General features: G+C 50.1%; 1 protein-coding gene across 2 annotated transcripts; it reads right to left on the bottom strand.

Moving 5' to 3' along the window:
* Positions 1-765: 765 nt before the first annotated feature.
* Positions 766-22328, bottom strand: LOC115897404. Of its 2 annotated transcripts, XM_030929768.1 has the most exons (4): positions 22220-22328; positions 19020-20319; positions 18380-18514; positions 766-1372 (listed from the first exon to the last, which is right to left on the bottom strand). In XM_030929768.1, the coding sequence occupies exons 2-4, from the start codon at positions 19200-19202 to the stop codon at positions 911-913; spliced, it is 780 nt and encodes a 259-aa protein (XP_030785628.1). In that variant the 5' UTR covers positions 19203-20319; positions 22220-22328; the 3' UTR covers positions 766-910. The 2 variants fall into 2 exon arrangements, 1 of the variants encoding a protein (XP_030785628.1); XR_004057191.1 differs by lacking the exon at positions 22220-22328 and adding an exon at positions 1502-1768 and having other exon boundaries at positions 18380-21244.
* Between the last annotated feature and the right edge of the window lie 1824 nt (positions 22329-24152).

Raw genomic sequence — 24152 nt, 5'->3', positions numbered from 1 at the left:
CTCTGGCCTCATAGTGCCTTGGGAGGCAGGGCACAGGCTTGTACTAATTTTCGGTGGGAAGTTGCCAAGAGGGTGGGTGTCTGGCCCAAGGTCACACAGATACAGCAGAGCAGAGTCAGCTCTTGACCTCTGACTGTATCTCCTGCTCTATCCTAATATGTCCTTCTGGTTATATGTCCTAGGGCACACAGCCAGGGCAGGAAGCAAGACCCCAGCCCGGCCACCCAGGGGTAGGGCTCCCAAAGCAAGGTGGGGAATGACCATGCTCCTCCCAGACACCCCTGACAGGTGGAAAAATCCTTTCTAAGAAACACAGACATTACTTTGTTAATAAAATTCTGCCAATTAACCTTAGGTCCATGCCCCACCCTCCTCGCATTTATTCCCCGCCCTTCTTGCATTTATGCCCCACCCTCCCTGCATCCATGCCCCACCTGCACTGGCCTGGAATCCTTTTCAGCTCTGGCTGCAGCAAGCAGGACAGTGTAAATTGTCCCCCTGTTACATTAACATCCGACCAAGCAGTCATTAAGAGAGTCACAATCAATTTTTCCAGAATGATTGCTATAGCACAGGGAACTTAATGGAATCACGCAGTCATTTGAAAAGAAAGATGGGGGAAGGGTGGTGGTAGCAAAAGGAGGAAGGTTGCCCCTCCCATGGCGACTGCCAAGCGCCGGATGGGATCTCATGGTATTCTGACTGGTTAATCACCCAGCAGAATGGAGACTGAGGCTTATTAGGCAAATGAAACATGATGGATGTTTTATTTCAACAGTGGAATTGGGAGGGGAGGCAGGCAGGGTCTTGCAGCGAATGCTGGGTAAGCCTGGTCAGGAGGAGCCAGGTTCTGGCATGTGGGCAAGTGGGGACGGCCACTGGGGGACCCCAACATGTAAGAAAAACAGGTTTAGGGAGTTGTTTGAAGCAGGAATTGCAGGCTTAACCGACCACAGGAACAGCTTTCTTCTATTAAACTGGAAACCTGTCCAAAATTACCTTGTGCCCACTGAGACCATGTCCCCAGAAGGCAAGACCTAAAGCGGATTGGGGCCAGCACACACTTTCTGTGTCCCCAGGGAATATGGGGCTCTTTACTCTGCAGAAGGGAGCACCTGCTGGAGGTGTATAGCAGAAGGAAGGGCAGCTGTGGGCTGCAGTGAGCTGGGTGGACAAGGGGCACGGGTGCTGTGGCCATGGTCTCTCTAGTCTCGCTCTCCCTGGAGCCTAGGAGGAAGCTATAACTCCAAGGCTTTGCAGAGAGGAGGCTCAGCAGTAGCTTGCAAGATCCTGTTCTGGGCACTGGGGAATTCCTCATAGGTGACTGGAGGAGCCCATTTTCCCACGCTCGGGGGAAGGTGGCAGGTAGTCCCTGGGAAAAAGAAGTTGGTTAGTTCAGCTCCAGCTGTCCTTGAGTGCTACAGGCCCTGGGTCCCCTCACCAAATCTGCCCCCAAGACCCTGCCAAGTACAGTGGCTATATGAGGTAGAATTGTTATTACCCTCATTCACAAGGATGATGAAACTCAGGCTCAAGCAGGTCAGGGACTGGCTTAGGGTCCGATTTTAAGTGGGCTTGGGCAGAGTCAGAAACGAGCTTGACTCCATCTTGGGCGCAGATGGCAGGGCACCTTGGGAGGCTCCTAGGGGAACAGTTCTCATCGAGTTCACCGTTTTTTCTCCAAGTCTTCTTGCGGAGCTGCTTGCCCATCCAAGAGGATTCCATGTCTTTTGCTCATGGCTGCCGTCGTTCATTCAGTGGACCTTCACTGGGCAAGGGGGGGTGTGTTTAGGTCTCTGAGGGACAACACTGAACCAGACACAGGCTCTCGGGAGCCTTGGGGATCTGACCACCAAGGAGGCCTGTAGAGGGGGCCACTGTCAGGGCTGCAGTCAGAGGTCAGGACTTGAGTCTGGGCCCTGCTGTGTACCTGCCATGGCATCCGGGACATGTTCTTTAACTCCTCCAAGCCTAGGTTCCTCTATCTATAGAATGGGAATAAAGGGCATTTACTTTTCAGGATTATTGGAAGAATTGAAAGAGAGAGCTCAGGACAATAATAACTTATTGAAATTCCTCGAGACCAGAAGTGTTTCAGGATTTAGAATACTTTTTGGATTTCAGAAATGGAATATGGTGGATATGCCACAATTTTGTCACCCCAGCATGATCTGGGACAGTGCCCTGTAATCAAACTCACTAACACTTCTGCAGGGAAACTAATGAATATTCACAGTCCATGGGATAAATAAAGACTTAAAATAGTTGCCAAATGAATTTTCAAAAAGCTCTCTGTGTTCAGAGTGTTTGGGATTTCAGGATTGTGGATAAAGGCTCTGGATAGTAATGATAATAGTAGTGACTATTTGCTGAGCATTTACTGATTTACATGCATTTGCTCATTGAATCCTCACAGCAACTCCATGAGAGCAGAGACTGTCATTATCCCTGTTTTGTAGCAGAGGCTGAGGGCCTACAGAGGTTAATTCACTTGCCTGTAATCACACAGTTGCTCAGTAGCAGAGCTGAGATTGGACCCAGGCAGTCAGGCTTCAGCACCTGTGTCTTTGTTCAGGTTAGAAATTCCGGATGATGGTGGGGCTGCTGGCAGGACCTCAGAGAGCACCTAGCTAGCCTTCCTGATGCAACAGAGTGCGACGAGGAAGTGTGACTCTCCAAGTCCCCTGCCTTCTTTGCACCAGAGCCTGGGAATACAGCCATGTTCCTAGGCTCCCAATCTAATGTGCTATCACACACGTACACACACACACACACACACACAACCTCTCAGCCTCCACATCCCCAGCACTACCAGAAGCCAGAAAAACATGCTTGGCCAGACTGAGGTGCTGGGAAGGAGAGCCTGACATTCACATTACTCAGCCTCCTTCTGCCTCTTCTTCCCCCTGAGTGACACCCCCTCCTCTCCTGAGGCCCTCAGCACCCTCCTTCTGAGCGAGGGGGCAGTAGCTTCATGGGGATGTCCCTGGGCAGTAGAGCCCTCTTGGGTTGCACTCAATTATAAATACACAGATTGAGGCTAGGGAAGGCCCCAGAACACTAGACTTGGAGTCAGATAGGTCTGGATTTCAATTTCTGCTTCTTTTCTCATGGGGCAAATGGTCTTCAACAAGTGATTCCAGCTCCCTGAGGCCAGCAAAGTAACAGGTACTTGGTAGTTAACACGAGACCTGATGGGTGCCCAAGGACAGCTTCCCTCCAGACTTCAGGTGGAGTGAGACTGGCTGGCCTAGACCAGGGCCACAGCTCCTGTGGCTCCCCTAGTTCATGGCAGCCCACTGCCCTCCCTGCTGAAGAGATGAGCACCCCCGCATGGCAGGGCTCCCTTCTATGGAAGAAATAGCTCCATGAGGAAGGGCTTCCTGGGAAAACAGAAGTGTGCGGTGTCCCCAGACTGCTTTAATTCTTGCCATGTGGAGACATGGATGTGGTGGCCACTGTCATTTTCCTCATCCGCAAGCTTTTTTCGCAGGACCTCTCAGGCAACTGACCAACTGGTGCTCCCCCGAAAGCTGAGCGGCTGGGCCTTGGGGCCTCTCCACCCACATTCTCTCATGGGATGGGGGGCACTCAGGGCGTGAAACCCTGGGAAGTGGGGTTCTAGTCTTCCATCTGTCAAGAGAAAGATCACTCCCCGGCAGGATGATGTGACTCATGGCACAGATTCATGAGTCAGGAACCTGAATCTGAACTTTAATCCCACCATTTCTAGTTTTGCGACCCTGTTTATCTCTCTGAACCTTCATTTCTTCATCAGTAAAATGAGGATGATAATATCTGTTACTTCAAAGGGCTGTTGTGAGCATTAAACAAGGTAGCTAATTCACACAAGGATTAGCTGAGCCCATGGCTCAGCTAAGTGCTTTCAGGGGAGTCTGGAGCAGACAGACATGGCCCTGGCCTCACAGGCCTTACAGTCTGGTAGGTGAGTTGATGATCAATGTGGAAAATAAAACAAAATATAAGGTCTTGGCTTAAACAATAGTTCTTATCATCCTCCTTTGAGTGTGGCTATGCTTAATTAACATGAATGTGTTAAAGCATTAATATGTATCAGTATGTATTATTTATTTGTGGGCTATTAAGAGACATGTAAATAGAGAGATTTTATGTAAATAAACATAATGCATATGTATAGATGCATAGCCTCAGTGGACCCTCATAAAGATTCTATGTAGCAGGTATTTTCCCCATTCCTCAGGTAAGGAGAGCAAGGCTTAGGAAGGTGAAGGGATTCGCCCGTGGCTCCACAGCAAGGAAGGGGTGGAAGAGAGACTTGAACCTGAGTTAGTGTGCTCCAAGGACCCGTGTTCTTATTCACAGGGTCACTGCCTCCCTGTTAGCTCAGAGGCCATGGGGTATGTGAAATGGCTTCTTGCAAATTATAAGGGCCAGGCAAGTATAAGGGATTATTATGGCTCGGTTCCCTGCATCACATCTGGTCCCTTGAACATGGGCAACTGAGCCTAGGATGGGAGCCAGGAAGACAAGGACATGGGGATTCCAGAGGAGGAATTGGCTCCCCTTACCATTTGGGGGACACTTGGTGAGTAGAGGTGGCATCCCCCTGGTTGATGCTTCTTTGGGGTTTCTTGGAGCTGCTCAGCCCAAAGGGAACCATCTCTGGAGAGCTTATATTGTCCTCGAGAGGACTGTTCGCGGGTCACTGTCTCCATTGTGCAAGGCCAGCGCCATTCCAGAGAATCCCCTAAGCCCTGGATCTGCCATCTGGGAGGCCTGGGCTTTAGTGACAGACATACTTGGTCCTGAATCCCAGCTCAGTGTTTTGTAATTGTGTGACCTCAGGCAAGCCATCCAAACTCTCAGAGGCTCCACTTCCTTATCTGCAAGGTAGGGAAAAAGTCCTGTCTGCAGAGCTGTCTTCAGAATTGAAGAGAATGTCTGCAAAGCACCTAGGATGGTGCTGGCACAGAATTGACCCTCCATAGATGGTAGGAGATGAAGAAGAGGGGCCCATTGGGCACCGGCAGAGAGAAGTCATGGCTGGTAATGCCTATCCGTGCTGCAAGAAGCAGGATGACATTGAATCCAGTCAATTAGGAGAATTTCCCATAAAAATTTAATTCTTCTGTAAGATAATAGTGCAAAGTGAAATAGGTGAAGCATTTTTAAACTGTAAATTAATGATCTATATTTACAGCCATAATAATACTAATAGCTACCAATTACAGAATACGGAAGGCCAAATCTGGGCCAGGAGCTAAACACGTTGCAAGCTCCCCAATTTCTGAGATAAAGATGCTTTGCTGCATTTTGCAGGCCAGGAGACCGGGGTTCAGCAAGGCCAGTGGTCTGCCCAGCACCCCACAGACACTGGGTGGCAAAGCTACAGCTTCTCACTCCTGTGTCATCCTCTCTCTTGTGTTCAGGCCTTTTTAAATACACTTAGAGCAAATGTAAAGAAAAAATCAGAACAAGAGCCACCTCTCTTTCAGTGTATCTGCCTCCGATTCGAGGTTAAATGGAATTTAATCTTCCCTCTCCAGATTTCTGTTTCCTGGTGCCAGCTCTGCTTCCAGGCCAGGAACACCTTATGAGCCAGGCATACTCTCAGGCACCTGTCTGCAGCCCTTTGACAAAGGCAATTAAAGCCCCCCACGTTTTTCTCCTGCATCTTTGCATGGTAAGAAACTGATAACCCAGGCTTCACATCTGTTCCCCTCAAGACTTCCCTGTCCTCAGAGCCAGTCTGCTCTCAGGGAACCCTTTGGAGCCTTCTCTAAAGTGACCCCCACTGCTACTGACTCCTCTTCAGGGTTAGAAACAGACAAGATGCGGCCGGGCGCGGTGGCTCAAGCCTGTAATCCCAGCACTTTGGGAGGCCGAGACGGGTGGATCACGAGGTCAGGATATCGAGACCATCCTGGCCAACACGGTGAAACCCCGTCTCTACTAAATATACAAAAAATTAGCCGGGCGATGTGGCGGGCGCCTGTAGTCCCAGCTACTCGGGAGGCTGAGGCAGGAGAATGGCGTAAACCCGGGAGGTGGAGCTGGCAGTGAGCCGAGATCGCGCCACTGCACTCCAGCCTGGGCGACAGAGCAAGACTCCGTCACATGCTGCCGCCTGCCTCCAGAAAAAAAAAAGAAACAGACAAGATGCTGCAGTCTGGAGTGTAGTTGAATTAGTGAGCACTGGAGTCAGGCTACCACTTTCAAACCCTGACTTGGCAGTTACTGTGTGGCCTTGGGAGAGGCACTCAACCTCTCATTTATAAAATGAGGTTGATGATAGTATCACCTACCTTCTAGGATTTTTGTGAGATTAAACAAATTAACACACACAAAACACTTAGAGCACTGTCTAGCACTTAGTAACTACTCAAGAGCTATTAGCTACTACTGTTATTTTCTATGCCCTAAATGTTCATTTCTCATCCATGGCCATAATGATTTCTGCTCAATAATAAAGATAAGAAGCAGGATAGCTTTCATTTAGAAAGCTGTACACAGCAATAAACTCTTTCAATGCACCAGCTCCTAAAAGTGCAAAGCACAGTGATCGGCACATAGTAGGTGCTCAGTAAATGTCAAGATCCCTAAGCACCCAAATCACCCAAATTACTTTTTTACTCAGTTAACTTTTAATCCCTCTTTGTCTTTTAAGCATATATATATGCTTATATATAGACAGGGTCTCTAATACATGTCTAATATGTTGCCCAGGCTGATCTTGAATTCCTATGCTCAAGGACCCTCTCCTGCCTCAGCCTCCCAAAATGCTGTGATTATAGGCTTGACTAACCTTTCTCAGACTAATTGTAATTCAAATTGCCCTCAACAGTGTGCTTCTTAAAGAAAACAAATTTTTTTCCTGTGTGTATTAAAATGGACAGAATCATTTTACAGGTCACTCAATGATGGACTGCCATCTTCCAGGGTTGCCTTTCTTTGTGGTACCTCCCCTTGCCATTATTCCAAACCTCAATGCTCACATGCCCCATATCCAGCCAGCCCCCAAATCCTGTTGATTTTCCTTGAAGTGGCTCTCTTTCCCAGGCCTTGCTCATGGTTCCTGTTCAGCATTTTTTTACTCCTGAACTGTGACAGTTCCCTCTAGATCCTCCCCTTCCCAGCCAACCCCATGTCATAAATCTCCCCTTTCTAGGGATCCATCATGGGCGACCCCTCTGCTGCCCCACCCTGTTTCTGGCCCTGTCAGGCTGTCTTCCCAGCACAACCTTATTCTGGGCAGCTTTTCTTGCTTGCCCAGCTCAGTTGAAAACTCTTGAAGGAGACATCACATTGTAGGTACTCCATGGATTTTCCAGTACATTCACATCTAACATAGGGTGAGCACAAAAAGAGGCCTGCAACACACACTTCCCGGTGACCAATGGAGTGGTTGGAGCCATGCTTTCAAATCCAGTTGAGCTGGCCCTGTTTTTAGTTTGAGAAATATTCTGGGGCCTGATTTGCCAGTCTGAGTAACTAGGTGTGGCACCAAGTGTTGGCAGCTAATTACTTTTAACCATTATTAATAGGTCTGCACTAATTATCTCTTGCACATAGGCAAGATTTTACAGATGAGAGAGGGAGGGAGAGGAGGAGGAAAGGGATGTGCCCAAGGCTACAAGGTAAGTGGATTGTCAGCATGGGGGCTAGAACCCAGGGATTTGGGGTCCTAGGTCAGGGGATACCCCCTACCTCCAGGTAGGGGTGGGGTGGAGAGGGTTGGTTTGGGGGCTGCAGGGCTGGGACCAGGGAGAACAGCTTTGCGCAGGTTGGTGAAGCTAACATCTTGCCTTCCCCCTCTCCCCACTCCCGGAATGCAATCTACCGAAACCTTTTATTAAAAGTATTCTGGGGGTGATAAAAGTGTCACTAAAGATTTGTTCATTTTCTAAACTGTCATTAAAAAGAAATTTATGGTCAGGGGAAATATAGGCAGTGGAGGATGGAGGGTGGGCAGGGAGAGAGGGAGGATGATTTAAAATCAGTCCCTTAATAAATTAAAGATGCTCACTTGCAAGAGGGGCTTGGAAAAAGAAATTGCTAGAAAGTCACGGCTTTCTCCATTCCAGCTGGCTGGTGTCCTCCTCCTGTACTCTTCGTCTCAACTACACTCCCATTCACATCCACCCTCCCCTCCTGACCAATCCACAGGGAAAATGCTTCCTCCGTGCAGGCCCACCCCATCTCCTGTCCTCCTCCAGGAAGGCCTCCAGCTCCCGTCCCCAAGGCTTCCGCAGCCCCATTGTCTGAATATTAAATAGACTATGTCTCACCCCCACTATACTGTAAGATCTTTGAAGGCAGGCGTCATGCCTCGAACTATTGCATGAATCTTAATCAAGGAGGGTGAAGTGATCTCATTCCTTTAAATTAGGAAATGTTAACTGAGAAAAGGGAATGAAGAACCCAAGGAGTTCTGTCCTCATTTCACAGGCGAGGAGCCTGAAGCTCAGAGGGGAAATGGAGCTCACCCCAGTTAACAGGGGAGCTGCCAGAACCCGCCTCTCCTGGGGTCCAGCAGTGTGCCCGAGAGCTTACACTCAGGGTCCAACCGTGCCCTCCCCACTCACTAGCTTGGGGGACCTTGAGAAAGTCACCAAGCCTCCTGTGCCTCGGGCACCAGAGTTGTTGTGGGTGTCAGCTGTGATACTGTTGGTGCTTTGCTCAGTGATGTTTTTATTTTACATCACCTTGTCATTGGCATCATGATGGCAGGAAGGAAGGCAGTGCAGCGCAAAGCTGTCAGGGCTTCAGCCTTTTGCCTGGACCCTCTACACCTGCTCAGCAATGGTCCAAGCATTCACTAAGTGCCAAGTCCCAGGCTAGGCTTGGGAGATACAGAGACCAGCAGGCATGGCCGCAGCCTTAGAGACACTCCATTCTGGTGGGGAAACTACTGCTGGGAATGTGGGAGTCCCTGATGGCTTGGCTCTCACTCCTTCTGGCTGGGTGGTGGGTTCACATTTCTCCCCCCACTGGACTTTGAGTGGTCCTGCATCTGGCTTTGGCCAAGCAGGACCAGCCCAGAAGGAGGCCTCTGGGGAAAGGAAGAGGGTGTGCCTGGCAGGGGTGGGAACAAGGGCGTGGGGAGCTCAGCAGGTGCTGATCACTGAGAAAGGGAAGTGAGAGAGCAGGTTCAGGCCAGTGGGGATGAGGCTCTCAGGTCTGAGCCAGGCCCTCAAGGTGGAATAACCCCGCCTGTCCCTAACGCAGGTGCTCAACTCTTGTCCTGAGTGAGATTTAGGAAGAGAGGCTGGAGGCAGGCGGCAGCATGTGACAAAAGGCTGAGAGCTGAGCCTGCCTCAGACACACGCTGCTACCTCCACAAGCTGCCTGCCTGGGTCTCCTTCTCCCGTCGGGTAGGCACAATGCTGTCCTCCGCTTCCTACCCTCCAAACTGAGGATCAGCTGAAGGCGGTCAAGGAATGAGCACTCTCTGAACGAAAATAGCACATTTCAGAACCTCATGGAAGCTTTTTAGTGCACATGCCCTGAGGCCTGGGTGGGGAGGGGAGGGAAGAGGAAAGGCAAGAGAATTTGACATCTAGATAGAAAGAGGGAACAGAGAACTTTTGTGCATGGCATTTAGAACACAAACACTGCATTACTGAACCATGAGGCTGCAATGCAGACAAAAGAAGCCTGGAGAAATCCCTGGGAGCCACGGTCCCAGGGGGCTTCTTGGAGGAGGGGAAGGCTGGTTTGGGCTTCGCAGGTTTGGTGCACACACGTAGAGGAGAGAAAGGAAGGCACAGGCCGCAGCGGGAGGGCTTGAGACCATGGGGGCCCTGCAGGCCTGGCCAGGCCATGAGCAGAGTAGGGGTTGGGGGGCTTCCAGTCTCTAAGGGGCCTGAGGACCCAGGTCTCCGTAGCCCTCCTGACCCCCAGGGAGCCCCTCCAGCCTGTTTGGTGGGTTGTTTGCCAGTCTCTGCCCGGGAGCCTTGGCCTTCCATCTAGACATCAGGCCAGCCTCCACATGGAGGCAAAGGACGGTAGATCAAGGATGGGCTGATGGCCGGCGGGTGGCCTCAGTGGAAAGTTCTGCCTGCACAACAGCACAGTGATACCTCCAGGGCCAGCCTTGTCCTGCTGCGCTCAGGCTTTCTCCCAGCCTGGCTCGGCTTCTGCTTCACTCCGACACTCTATTTTTATGCCTCGATACCTCACTTTGCATCTGTGGCTCCCTGTTTTGCTCTCTCTCTCTCTCTCTCTCCACCTCTCTCTCTCTCTCCCCCCTCCCTCCCTCTCTCTCTCTCTTTCATCTCTCTTCTCCACCTCACTCTGAACACCTATGTCTGGTTCGCTGTGCCTTGCTTTCCCTGTGTGTCTCTCTCCATCTCTGTCCCTCTCTCTCTCCCTCTCTCTCAGGACCTCCTGACTTGCTCTGTGTGACTCTGCCCATCTGCGACCCTCCCTCTGTACTACAGCACTAGCTGACAGTCGCTGAGATTCCAGGCTGGAGAAGTTTTTTGGGTTCCAGGTAGACCTCGTGGAGACTTCAGCCTGCAGGGAGTACGGCTCCTTTTGCTTTAATCTGGGCAGAATCTGATGTTGGCTTCTTTGACCTCCTCTTCCTTTGATCTTTATCTTTGAAAACCTGTGTTGTTAGAATGCGATTGACTTCAGATGTTCTCATCCTCCCCAGAAACCTGAGGGAACACAGTGCAGGGGTCTGGCTGGGTGATCCCCTAACATCCCATGGGCAAAGATCCTTCAAGGGCTCTGGGCTTCAGGCTGGACACCTCCAGCAGGCTAAGCAAGAGGCTGTTCATGAAGCCTGCAAGCTCTCGTACAGTGGAGAGCCATGTGGTACATGGGAACACCCGGGGCGTCAGGAGACAGACCTTCCTGGGTTCTAACCCCAGCCCTGCCATTGCTGCCTGAGTGACTCGGGACAGGTCATAAGTCTGAGTTTCTGTTTTCTCTTCTGGAGTTTCCATTTTCTCATCTCATGGGGGTAAAACTGAGCATGAGAACTTGATGCACTGATACGTGAAAGTGCCCCATGGATTACTTAGTATGTAGTCAGTGCTCCAAAATGTTCCATTTCCTCTACCTTTCTTGTTCCTCTCTCTAAGACTTAATTCAAGTCCAGGCTTCACTGGAGCAACAGAACATCCCCATAATAATTACAAGGCCTTGCTCATCATTCCTGCTTAGTAGGGCACAAAGACATTGATAGATACACCACTCTCACCCCGCATCTTGTGCATGACCAGCATGTGGCTATTTTTACAGCATCTCCAGGGCTTATCAGCCCTCCAGCTCTCCACCCGCATTCATTCACTGAGGCATCAGGTCATAGCAGGACCCACAGAGTGTAAATGACAAGCACAAAACCAACAATAACAATAAAGTAACCAACTTATACAGCGCCTTTGTGTCTGCGAAGTCTTCCTCCAGACAGACTTTGTTGCTTTTCAGGAGACTCCTCAAGAGGTTACAGATAAGAAGCCAGACCCCCCAACAGTGACCTAGCAAATCAGGGACAGAGCTAGGACTCAAGCCCTGGTCTTCTGACTCTCAGACTAGCCCAACATGTGTCACCAGGAGGCTTCAAGACAGCCTTTAGAGACTGCAACTCAGCTGGTGTGTGCTGGGGCCTGTGAATCTGCATTTTAGTAAGCTCTCAAGAATTCTCATGTGGGTGGTCTCCTCCAATCTGAGAAACATCCCACCCCAACATGTGGAGGAAAGAAAATGATTCTTGATCAGCTCTCTCCCTAAAGCGGCAGCAGAGTTTTGGCTGGTGGTGATGCAACTCTGCCCCTTGCTGTGGGCAATTAGGGTCAAGAGTTGATTAGACAAGCTGGAGGGAGACTGGCTGGGCCTGGAAATGTGAGTTCTGTATCTGGTGCTGGAGTGCCTCTCTGTAATTCACTCTATGGGGCTCCTTCCTGGGTGAGGAAAAAAATTGGGGGTCACTGGTTCTCAACCTCGGCTGCACATCAAAGTCACCTAGGGGCTTTAAAAAATATTGGTGTCTGGAAGCAGCCTGTAGAGACTGTGATGCAATGGGTCTGGGGTGTGGTCTGAGCATGTGGGATTTTCAGAAGCTCCCAGAAGATTCTAAGTGGAGTCATGTTTGAGGATCACTGAACCAGGACACTGAGGTCAGTTCTACAAAATTCCAGCCTGTGACTGAGAGCAGATGTGGCACAAGAAATGTTGTCTTCATATGTCTGTGTGTCTGTGGGTATAAGTGTGTCCCTGCTAGTGTCTGTGAATGTGCCTGTGTGTATGTTTGTGTGTGTCTGCATGTGTTGTCTGTGTGTGTTTCTGTGAATGCACTTGTGCATGTGAGTCTGTGTGTGTGACAGAGAGACCTGGAGGGCAGGGCAGAGGGGATAGGAGGGGCTATAGAGGTGAAGAAGGGCTCTCTGGAGACACGAGCACCCTCTTTTTACAGATAGAGCTCAGAGAGGGTAAATGACCAAGCCTGGACCCTAGGCCTCCACAGTACCATATCCACAACCCAAGGTCTAAGATAAGAGGCAGAAAGGAAAATCAGAGCTGGTGTATGGCTCCAGGTTTTGCTGGCTGACATGAATGTTTTTTTTTTTATGTTTTTGAGAAGGAGTCTCACTCTGTTGCCCAGGCTGGAGTGCAGTGGTGTGATACTGGCTCACTGCAACCTCCGCCTCCCACGTTCAAGCAATTCTCCTGCCTCAGCCTCCTGAGTAGAGCCACCATGCCCTGCTATTTTTTGTATTTTTAGTAGAGACGGGGTTTCACCAGAGACAGTTGGCCAGGCTGGTCTCAAACTCCTGACCTCCAGTGATCCACCTGCCTTGACCTCCCCAAGTGTTGGGATTATAGGCATGAGCCACCGTGTTTGGCTGACACGAACATTTGCTTTGCTTCTTTACCTGTTGCAAAATGCTGGGCTCAGGCCAGTTCAGCCAGATGTGCTGCCATGAGAGGGCTGGGCCAACCTCTCTGAGAACCACCAGCTCCCTGAAGCTGCTCCCCAACCAGTAAACCCTGCTTTCTCCCCCACAAATATTTCATGCATACAGGCTATGCCAGTGTGAGACAGAGCCAAGTCCAGGCCCCTCACCAGGGAGCAAACATTCCAAATGACACTCCAACATCTTGGGGTTGAAGGCTTTTGGACAGAGTGCTTGCCCCAATGCTAACTAGAGAAAGCCCCTGGGGAACTGAAAGTGCTCAGGACTGGGGCTGAAGAACCTTCCTCTTACCAGCTCTGTGATCTTAGGCACTGGCAAGCCCTGCTTTCTGCATCTGGCAGATAGGCATGCAACACCTGCCCAGCCTCCTGAACAGGGGAGCTGGAGGCACAAGCAGGGGAATGCAGGTGAAGGCACTCAGTAAATTAGGCAGGATCCACTTGTGCAAGAGGTTATTTCCAGGCATGACCTGAGGACTGCCCCAGCAACTCTCCAGCCCAGATGTCCTCCTCAACTGCCTGCTGATCCCTGCCATTTTTATCCTTAGATCTAGCCTCTGGGTTAAGGATATTCAGAAGATTCTGCTGATTTACAACCAAGGATTCTGACAGAAGCAGAGGCAGGGGTGATGGTACACTTCGCACCATTCATGATGCTAGTGTGACTTGTAAGCAGGTCAGCTTCAGGAGGTGGCACAAGCTAGGAGGGAGGAGGCTCCTGCAGGGATAGACCCAGAGGGCCTTTCCTGGAAAGGCCAAGGGAGAGGGCCGCTGGTTGCTCTGAGGCTTCCTGGGCAGAGAGGGTGAGCTGCTGGCTTAAGTGCCCTAGGGACCTGGGAGTGACTGGTGGGGAAAAGAGGCTTGGGAAGCCAGACGGGACCCAGGAAGACCATACCAGCTTGATTTACCACAGCCTGGCCCAGCGTCAAGGACTTGGGGCCTGGAACCTGGCAGATCGAGCTCTGCACATCTGTGTGGCATATTTCTGAACCTCTCTAAACATCATTTTGTCATTTATAAAATGGAGATAAGAACAATTCCTTTTGGGAGCCTTTTATATACATAGAAGCAGACTAGCTATTATTATTACTTACAGTTTCACTGAGACCTTAGCACAGGCAGAGTGTGTCTGTGTGTGTGTGTGTGTGTGTGTGTGTGTGTGTGTGTGTGTTCTGCCCCCCATCTGAGTGTTCACCCCATCTTTGCTGTATTATCTCTCTCCGGACTGAATGGAGTGCAGTAGAAAGGAGAAGAGTCAGGAGTCAGAAGACCTGGATTCAAATTCTGCCTTTGTACTGGATGAAGAACTGTAGACAAGTCCTCATTGTCACTCAGAGCCTCACATATAAGGACAATAGATGGGATGATAATCACTACACCATGAGGTTGCTGTGAGAATTATATAAAATAATATATCAACAATAATAGCCCATGTTTGCCCCACGCTTACCAGTGTGCCAGGCACCGTTAAGGGCTTCACATGCATAATTTCAACCACTACAACCTTTTAATTATCCCTACTTCTGTAGATGTCCCTACTTCTATAGATGAGAAAACTAAGGCTCAGAGAGGTTAAGCAATGTGGCCAAAGGTCACACAGCTTGTATGTGGCAGAGCATGAGTCTGAATCCAAATGGTGACTACTTCACTACTTTACGAGGCACAGGATCCCAGCACATCCAAGTTGGAAGATACCTTAAAAGCACACCAGGTCAAACCTGCTGTTGACTGCTGAGGAGCCTGAGAGCCCTGCTCCCAAATTGCGTCACAAATCAAATCTCCTTTTCACCCTGACCTGCATCGTAACTTCCCAGATGATTCTCTGCATCTGAAGGCCTTCACCAGCCACATGGCATCCATAGAGCGAGTATGGTTCCATTCAGAGGAGGGCATTGACACCCAAAGAAGTCACGTAATCTGCCCAGGACCACACAGCAAGTCTGAGGCTGAGCTGGGAGTCCAGCCTCCTCCTGCAGGCTTTTTTGCTGCAAAGCCTTGTATTACATGTACTTGGTGGGGCTGGGGGCATTTGATGCTGGAGAGAGGGTAGTGTTTCTGAGATCTCTGTGTGTCCTTAAAAGCATCTAGGTATGACCCTTGATGCCTTGTGATCTAGATTCTGATGAGACGTGGGCAATCATTTCTCCTCTTCTCCCTGAGACCCAGCCCAATGTGGAGCTTTGTATCCAGTACGGCTGCATTCCTGCTGTGCCCATCCCAGTGTCAGCTACAGCCTGGGTGGCCCATGGAGTGGCTCACACTGCTGGTTGTCTACTCAATAGTCATTCAGATTTTTGTATCAATGTGATATCAGCATGCCCAGCCTCAAGTGATGAAATGTGATGGGTCTAAATCCATCATGATAATCCGTTTCCTCTTTGCCAGTGATGGGCTTGTGAGTTGCTGAATGACACAGTTCCAGTTAACAAGATGGGAAGGAAGTAAATGGAAAGGAACCTCCAGGAAAGATTTTCCTCCCGAATGAAGACACATGTGAGAAAAGAACCCTGGGCCCTCTCTCTCCCACTCCCCCTTCCTTCCTGCTGGTGATGCTTTTGGAAAGGATATAATGCCTGGAACCAAGGTGACTGCCTTGTGACCATGGGGCAACACCTGCTGAGGATGTCACAGCAGGAGGACAGAGAGAACCTGGGCCCTCGCTGTCATTGTTGAGTTGCTGCACCAGCCTTGGAACCACCTGTCTTGTCAACTAAGATCACATATATATGTACAGGTTATGCCATTATCTGTTTGGCATTTTTACTTGCAGCCAGCATGTCCTAACCCATAAAAGGGATAATAAAGGAACTGGGCATGGTGGCTCACACCTGTAATCCCAGCACTTTGGGAGGCCAACAGGGGGTGTATCATCTGAAGTCAGGAGTTCAAGACCAGCCTGGAAAACATACCGAAACCTGTCTCTACTAAAAATACAAAAATTAGCTGGGTGTGGTGGTGGGCACCTATAATCTCAGCTACTTGGGAGGCTGAGGCAGGAGAATCACTTAAATCCAGGAGGTGGAGGTTGCAGTAAACCAAAATTACACCACTACACTCCAGCCTGGATGACAGAGCGAGACTCTGTCTCAATAATAATAATAATAATAATAATAATAATAATAATAATAAAGGGATCTACTTTATGAAGTCAACACTCTGATATCTGTTTTACATTTAGAAAAGCTAAGTATTGGAGAGGACACTGTGATGCAGGGCAGGTGAGCCTCGCAGAGCAGGGATATTCTGGGCACACTGCCTACGGGGTAGCCCTCCTCTGCAAGAAGCAGCACCTCTGCTGCTGCTGTCCACTGCCACATGGATTTTAAAATGCTGTCTAACACCCCAGCTCACCTCTGAATTCTTTCCTGGGCAAAGCCAAGAGCCCTCCTGGGCTAAGCCCCAATTTTGGGGCTCGCCTGCTCTGCCTCAACTCAACTTTCCCACTTTATACACCCCTCCCTAGCTAGTAGACACAAAGGGATTTAGACCTCATTCCATCTGACTCTCAGGTCTGTGTGCCAAACCACCACACAGAGAGGGCTGGCTCCTGCTGTAAGGATATCAGATAAAAAGCTGATTTCTCCTCCTCTCCTAGATCTGTCTCTAAATTACCCTATTTCCAAGTGTCCAGTGAACATCCCTGTTGGAAAACGTCCTGTCAGACAGATGATGTGTTTCAGAGTTGAGAAAAAATAGAGATGAATGGATGGGGTCTGTGTAGGATGAAATGAGTCCTGCCGTCAAAGCCTTGTGCTAGCTTTAGGGATCCAGGACACTCATCCGGGAAGAAGCAGTGAAAAACACCAAGAAGAACACATTTTCCACTCTCTCCTGTCTGGATCTTTCAAGGTTAGTTCAAGTGACCTTTCTCCCAAGAAGTCTGCCCTGACTGTGCCAAACAGAACTGGGCTCCCAGGGCATATATTTGCACACTTCTTATAATGGGCAGATTTTTAAAGTTATTTATGTGCCTATGTACCCCTTCTCATAACTGAGTGTGAGCTCCTGGGAGGTCAGACTGTGTCTTAGGGCCAGCACAGTTCTGAGTATCAAGTAGGACTGATGCAGGGCATCACTGGGGCTTAGCTCATGAGGGTTCTTGTCTTCACCCAGGAAAGAATTCAAGGGCAAGTGGGTGGTGGGATAGAAGAAAACAGCTTTCTTGAAGCAGCAGTGTTACGCTCACATAGGCAGAGAGTAGCAGCTCAGGGCAGTTCTGCAGTCATATATATACCTACTTTTAATTGTATGTAGATTAAAGGGTGGTCAATGCAGAAATTTCAAAGGGTATTTCTGAGTCATCAGGTCATTGCTATGGGAAGGGGTGGTAACTCCTGGGTGTTGCCATGGCAATGGTAAACTGACATGACACACTGGTTGGAAAGCTTATGAAAGCTGCTTCCGCCTGATCTCTCTCTTAGCTAGTCCTCAATTTGGTCCAGTGTCTGAGCCCTGCCTCTGGAGACAAGTCCCACCTCCTACCTCAGCAGTGCAGGAAATGCTTTCTGGTTTAACGTGACAACATTCAGTGCTAACCACACACTCTGTAAAGGCAGCTCCCTCAGGTTGGGTTCATCCCCTATTGTGACACACACACAACCCCAGGGCTCAATACAAATCCTTGTCCACCAAAGGGAGCTTCTTCCATCAAAATGTGGGGTGTTTATTACGGGACACGCCTAGAAGCACAGTGGTCACGTAAACCTCGGGGAACCCAAGACATCAAACAGTCATCACAAAAGACAGCCGAGAAGCTTGGTCTTGGCTGAGGTCCAGGCAAGAGTGAGAGGCGGAGGGAGCAGTGAGGGGTGGGGTGGGGGGTACTGGTGGGGGGTGGCGATTCCCTGAGAGGAGCCCAGTAGGAACCAAATGTGTGGACCTACGGGACAGCTAGGGCTGGCTTCAGAGAGCACCAGGCACCGTAGAAATGGCAGCTTCACAGCTTCCTTCCTTGCTTCCGCCAGGCACCGCTGCCTTGGCCCAGGCCTGCGGAATGTTCCAGAAGCTGGCAATGCCCTTTGTCTGGGCCTTACCCTTCCCTGGAACACAATGGCTTGTTCTTGAAGGGCTCAGGGTTTGTGATTCCTCAAGTAAGCCAAAGAATCAACAGCTTCCGGGGGCTGCCCCTCAGCAGCTCCTATCCATGGTTATTTTTAGTCGCATTTAATTTGGCAGCTAGGAGCACTTTTGATTTCACAATGATTAGTTAGAGCTTGTGTGTGCGCTGTTTTTCTTCTTACCACCCGCCTGTCTCCCCCAAGGGGACAGGGTGTTGTTTTGACTTTTATGTGTTACAATAAAAACTTTCATTGTAGCAAAATGTTTGCTCGTCAAAATTAGCTTGGTTAATTCCAAAGAATTGTTTCATCTTGGCTCCACAGACACCGGGGATCTTTTTTACAAGAGGAATTGGCCACCAGCCAGCTATCTCCGGGACAATTCCTCTATAGTGTTCATCCCCCTGGAATTTACCTTTAAAGATGAAAGACCTCCCTTCGCTTTCCAGAGGAAAGTCGAATGCGTCCCCGGGTTCATGTGCTCCACAGTAGGACAGGGAAAGCCGGCGATGAGTGTGAATTTGGTTGTGTTGATTTTAGAATCACAGGCCTGAAGGAAATCCCCACAAAGAAAAAGATACATGTGAGGATGTACACAGACACAGCTCACACAAGCACACACCCACAGGTGTCACACTCATGGCACGAATACACACACGTTCACAAACACACAGACCCACCAGGGCAGAGCAGCTGACTCTGCACACACAGGAAGAGAGAGACGCAGAGGCCTGAGCTCCACACCAGTCCAGGTAGAAACGCTTGAGCCACCTCACCTGCATTTGCAGGGCTCAGCAGGCAAGCCCAGCCTCACCCCTCTGAGACCCGCCCACGTAAGCAAGGGTTGGGGCACCACCTCCAAACAGTCTCAGTTATCCTGGGGCCTGGGCTCAATGCTCCCTTGCATGACCGACCTCCCACTCCTCGAGGAAGCTGGCACTCCTGAGCCCAAACCCAGGCCAAGCTGACCCCTCTGACAGCTCTACCGCATGCCGCCACCACTCCCTTGACACAAGCTGAGATCGTTGTTAAACAAGAAGGCACAGGAAACTCACAGATGTCCATGACAGTCGGCAGACCAACGTTAAGTGGAGTCGTTGCACAAACTGTTGGGGAGGCTCAGATGAGAGGCTCACCACAGCAGGGATGGAGGGACAGGCAAAAGCGACATAGAGTTGGAAAGTTGTCTGACCTGCGTCTACACCTCTGGGACAAAAAGGGGTTGGGGGAGATATCATTGACAGACAGACTCGCTGGTAACACCGCTCCTTCTCTCCCCTGTGCCTCTCCACACCCCATCACAACTCTCCTTACTTGGAGAAAAGGGACAGTCAACATCTAAACATCTAAAGGGGAAATTGGTCTCTAGACCATATAAGCATTCCCTAAATTTTTATCAGGTGCCTACCCTGGGCCAGGAACTGGAGATATAACAGAGTACAAAAGACATGCCCTGTGGGCACTGGTAGGGGAGAGAAGCAACCAAGGGCTACAGAGCAACATGCAGCACTGACCAAGGTGATAAAGAAGAAACACACCGCCCACCCCACGGGGTGACGGCAAGTGGTGAAGAAACAGGCCCATCATGCAGGAGGTCTGGAGGCACCAGAGGGATTGGGGAAAGGAAGGATGTGAGTGGGAGCCGAGCGGGTGTCTGGGAAGGGCAATTCCAAGCCAGCCGATTAGAGCTGATGAAGTTCCAAGGCTGGGCAGGCTGGGTAGGCTTTGGGAAGTCGATGTGGCAGTGCTGAGAGAGTGAAGAGGAGAGCGGAGTGGGGGCAATGAGCCTGGAGAAGTAGCCAGAGGCCGGGTCTTGTAAGGCTTCATGGACATGGTGAGGGCTTTCGAGGTCAGCCTTCATCTCTAAGCACCAGAAAACAGGCAGCCTGGTGGCAGCTTACAAAACTGTGACCCACTCTTCAGCTGCTGGTGCTCTTCAATCTAGAGGTTTCCGTGGCCAGGACTTTCAGTTCCCTGGCTTAGAGACTAAGCCCTCCTTCTTAGTCCCTGTTAGGGAAGGGACATGCAGAAGCTGCTGGAAAACTCTTCCTTCCCTGCTGTGTGCCAGCCAGGGTTGAGGACTGTGGCAAGGACCTGGCCTCAGAACCCAGCTGAGCAGAGGGGCAAGAGCAAGCTGTGGATGGAGTCCTGTGTACGGCTTCCCTTGCCCAACTGTGTGGCCTTGAGTAACTCACTTGCCCTCTCTGAGTCTCAGGTTCCATCGTTGTCAAATAGAGATACTCCACTACAGAGCCACAAGGGTCAAATGAGCAGCAGAAGTCATTGTAAAATGTGAGAATCCCTCACATTTACTTTAAATGGTTTCTCCCCTGCAGGCTCAGGACGGGATGCTGGCTGCTGTGTAGGGAAAGCAGAAGGTTTCTCTGATGAGGGACCTGTGCCTCCCTCCCCTGCCCCAGCCCCCATGTTCCCTGCTCTACAACTAAGTGGTTTCAACTAAAGGCTGAGGCCAACTTAGAGATCCTGCACAGCCCTTCTGATATCCAGTTTCTCACCCGAGATTTCTGCCCAGGCGTGGGTTTCTTGTTCCTTCCAGACCCAGAGCCACAGCCCAAAGAGCAAACCAGCTGTGCTCCTTGACTGGCAGCTGGAAGAGCCCTAAGGAGCCCAGGTCCAGCCTATGGCCAGGATTCAGAAACAGGAAGATAAGGCCACCAGGGTTCTTCCCATGTCCCCCAGTAGCCGATAGCCTGATTGCAGCTTTGGGGCAGGCTTCCTCTCTCCATTCCTTAATTAGTTTTTAAAAAGTCGATGAGTCTTAAAATTGATGCTGCTAAATCACTTCATTTTAGATCCTAAGGATGTGTATCAATGGGTAAGTGGGTAAAATATAAGAAAACATGAGGGGATGCTGAGGGAATAACTAATACAGATAATCAAGGAATTCTGCAGACCTAAAATTCATTACCCCTCAAAAAGACAAGACTTGGCTGGAGAGTGAGCGAGAGTGTAGGGACAGTCACACCTGGGGACTTGTGGCTGGGCACATGAGCAGGAATCTGCTTCTAAAGAGTGCTGGGGAGTGGGACAGGGGCCCACCAGGCTCTGGGCGTCCAACCTGATACCTTTCAGTCTCCTGCCTTCATTCTGAACCACCTGAGCTCCACCTGGTGCTTCTCCACTCACAACTCCACCAGCCTTTCCTGGAAGCGCTGGCCGCTCAGAGGAGCAGCAAGGTTCAGGGAAGGCAAGGCAACACAAAACCGTGAATCTGCCTGGGCCCCATGCCTGACTTGGCATAAGCCCCTGCTGAGCAAAGACAATACACTGAGAAGCCAAATCCCCAGCAAGAGATCAGGAGTCCTCACCTTCCCTTCCCTGCCCAGCTGCTGTCCCCAGACCCTGCACTGGGCACTGGAGGTACAAGATGAACAAGACCCCATCTCTGCCTGAATTCAAGAAGGTCAGTGTCCCTCTCTGAAAACCAAGTGTCTGGACCCCAGTGGCTGGAGAGAGAAGAGGACTGCATCATGAGGGAGGGAGGGATGACAGAGGGAGGCTGGCCTTCCCAATCCCTGAAGGATTTGAGGTTCTTTTCTCATGACCAGGAGGTCCTTCAGGGCCCTGTGGATGAGCCTCAGACAAAGCACCTGCCTCCATGTTTTCTCCTCTTCATTATTTACTAAGCAGTTATGTGCCAGACAGTGTGCCAAGTGCTTTACACATATGAATTCATCTAATTCCCCCAATAATTCCATGGGATAGGTGTTATTGTGTATCCATCTCTATTGGACAGGTGAGGAAGATGGAGCACAGAGAGGTGAAGTAACTGGCTCAAGGTCACACAGCTATTAGATGCTGGAACTATACTAGACACAGCAGCCAGGTCCAGGGCTGCACTCTCACCGACTGTGGTAATGGCTTCTCTAACAGCGATGACATGAATAGCACAGGTGACCACAAAGTGTCAGTGTTGGGAATCTTCCTAACATGCCTTTTGCTCTATTTTATACTTGAGAAGTTAAGCCACTAGTATAATAATCCTTAATATTCATTGATTCATTTGTAGGTGCCAAGAACTGCTCAAAATACTTTATATACTTTAACTAACTTGATCCTCACACCAACTCCATGGGGTGGACACTATTATTACCTCTATTTTACAGAGGAAGAAACTGAGGCACAGAGGGGTTAGGCATCTTTATCAGTCAAGAGTTTTCCAGAGAAACACAGAACCAATAGGATAGATTGATTGTTTGATAAATAGATAGATTGATTATAGGAACTGACTCACGCAATTACGGAAGCTAAGAAGTCCCACTGTCTGTCATCCACAAGCTAGAGAACCAGGAAGACTGGCGACGTAATTCAGTCTGAGTCCAAGTCCAAAGGCCTAAGAGCGGGTGGGTGGGGTGGGGATGGGGGCCTAAGTTCTCTTCCGAGGCCCAAGGCCTGAGAACCAGGAGTGCCAATGTCCACAGGCAGGAGAAGATGAATGTCCCAGCTCAAACAGAAAATAAATTCTCCCTCTCCCCTGCCTTTTCATTCTATCCAGGCCCTCGGTGGACTGGATGGTACCTACCTGCACTGGTAAGGGTGGTCTTCTCACTTGATTGATTCAAATGCTGATCTCTTCTGGAAACACCCTCACAGATACACGCGGACATAGTTTTACCAGCTATCTGGGCATTCCGTAGCCCAGTCAAGCTGACACATAAAATCAACCATCACAGCAACTGGGTGATGCCCCAGGTGATCACTGGCAAAGCTACCATTTGAACCCAGGCAGTCTGGCTCTAGAATCTGTGTTCACAGCCACTCCACTCCACTGCCTATAAATGTGGAAAGTTAGTGAAGAGAAGAGTCACAGCTCAAAGCCAGGTCTGTAGACGATCTGTGCCTGAGCTTAGCCATTATGCCGTGATACCTGCTCTGCCCTATCTGTGACACTTTTCCAGGTTAGGGATTCCAAGCAGAACCCCAAGCCTCTAGTTCTCTACCTGCCAAGGCAGCAAGTCCATTCTTCCTGGGCTTCTCTTCCTCCAAACAGGCTAGAAGCCTTTCAGGGTTTCTCCCACCTGCCTTGCTTACCTGTCCTGAAGCTTACCTGTCCTCCTAGCCTTCCGGTCAGATATGAGTTCCTGCTAGATCCCTGGGTTGTGAATCTCTGACTGTGGAGCCATCCATAGTTCATTTGGGGAGTTCTGGACCCTTTCCCAGGTTTGTGCCCATAGACAGAATCCGAGCTCTCTTTTCTTGGTCTGGCTCCTAAAATCAGGAGCCCTTTTCTACTGACAAGGGTCTGGCTTTGCCTCTCTTCTGAAGCTTCTGGGCCACTTTTTCCCTTGCCCTACCCCTGCTTTACTTCACCCACCAGTTTCTCCTATGGTCACATAATCAGGCTGAACCATGGTGCTCTGGTCACTCCTCACCCTCCTGAGTGAAGCTGTGGGTGGCATCAAGCCCACTGGGAAAGAGGCCACGTCGAATGGAAGCAGCTGTGGCAGCTGCCTCCTGTACCTCATCCTGCGCAGCTGGGCCCAGGTCAGCCTGACCCAGAGTGGTACTGTGGCTTAGCTGAGCACTTGACGGCCAAGGGTATCCTGGCAGAGTCAGACAAAAGGAGGCTTCCCCAGCATCCTCTAGAGGCAGCACAAAGGAGGGGCCAGACAGATGGCACTCTCCAGGCCTCAGATCCTGCTCCATGATCTTGGGCATGACCTAATCTATGTACCAGTTTCGTCTTCTGAAAAATGGGGGACATGATAAACACCTCCAGGGCAGCTGTGAAGATGAAGCCCTGACTGCTTGGCAGAAGGTGAAAGGACTCTTGAGGTCTCTTTCAGCTCCACCAGCTAAGCATTCTGTGAAAACCAGGGAGGGAGTCTGTGGTCAGGCTGCATAATGTAGGCATCACATTTCCTGAAAAACCAAAAGATAAGAGGTCACTTACCATTGCCATTTGTGACACTCTTCAAGAGGAAGCTCTAACTTCATCCAAAAATACCTCTGTGCAGGAGTCGGGGTGCCACTGCAGAGCCTGCCCTGGAGTTAAGCATTGTCCTGTCTAGGCATCTCATTTGAAAAGAAATGTATCCTGTCTTAGGAGAGGTAGCAACACAGCAATGGGGGCACCTATGTGGGAGGGAGGCAGAGGACTGAAAGTCAGGATACAGCACAAAGGGGGGCTGAGCTCAACTTGGAAGACAAACCTCACCAACTCCCAT

The sequence above is a fragment of the Rhinopithecus roxellana genome, chromosome 5 (assembly GCF_007565055.1).
Source record: "Rhinopithecus roxellana isolate Shanxi Qingling chromosome 5, ASM756505v1, whole genome shotgun sequence".
Taxonomy (NCBI): domain Eukaryota; kingdom Metazoa; phylum Chordata; class Mammalia; order Primates; family Cercopithecidae; genus Rhinopithecus; species Rhinopithecus roxellana.
Note: the sequence above shows the minus strand (reverse complement) of the source record. Positions and strands in the feature narration are given on the sequence as shown.

Bases quoted from the DNA above. Each gene is read 5' to 3' on its own strand.
- LOC115897404 (XM_030929768.1), bottom strand. From the start codon at position 19,202: ATGATATCTCCCCCAACCCCTTTTTGTCCCAGAGGTGTAGACGCAGGT. The intron at 18,515-19,019 runs GTGAGTTTCCTG...GATTTCCTTCAG, and splicing joins GCCGACTGTCATGGACATCT to GCCTGTGATTCTAAAATCAA. The intron at 1,373-18,379 runs GTAAATTCCAGG...TCTTTTTCCCAG, and splicing joins GAGGTCTTTCATCTTTAAAG to GGACTACCTGCCACCTTCCC.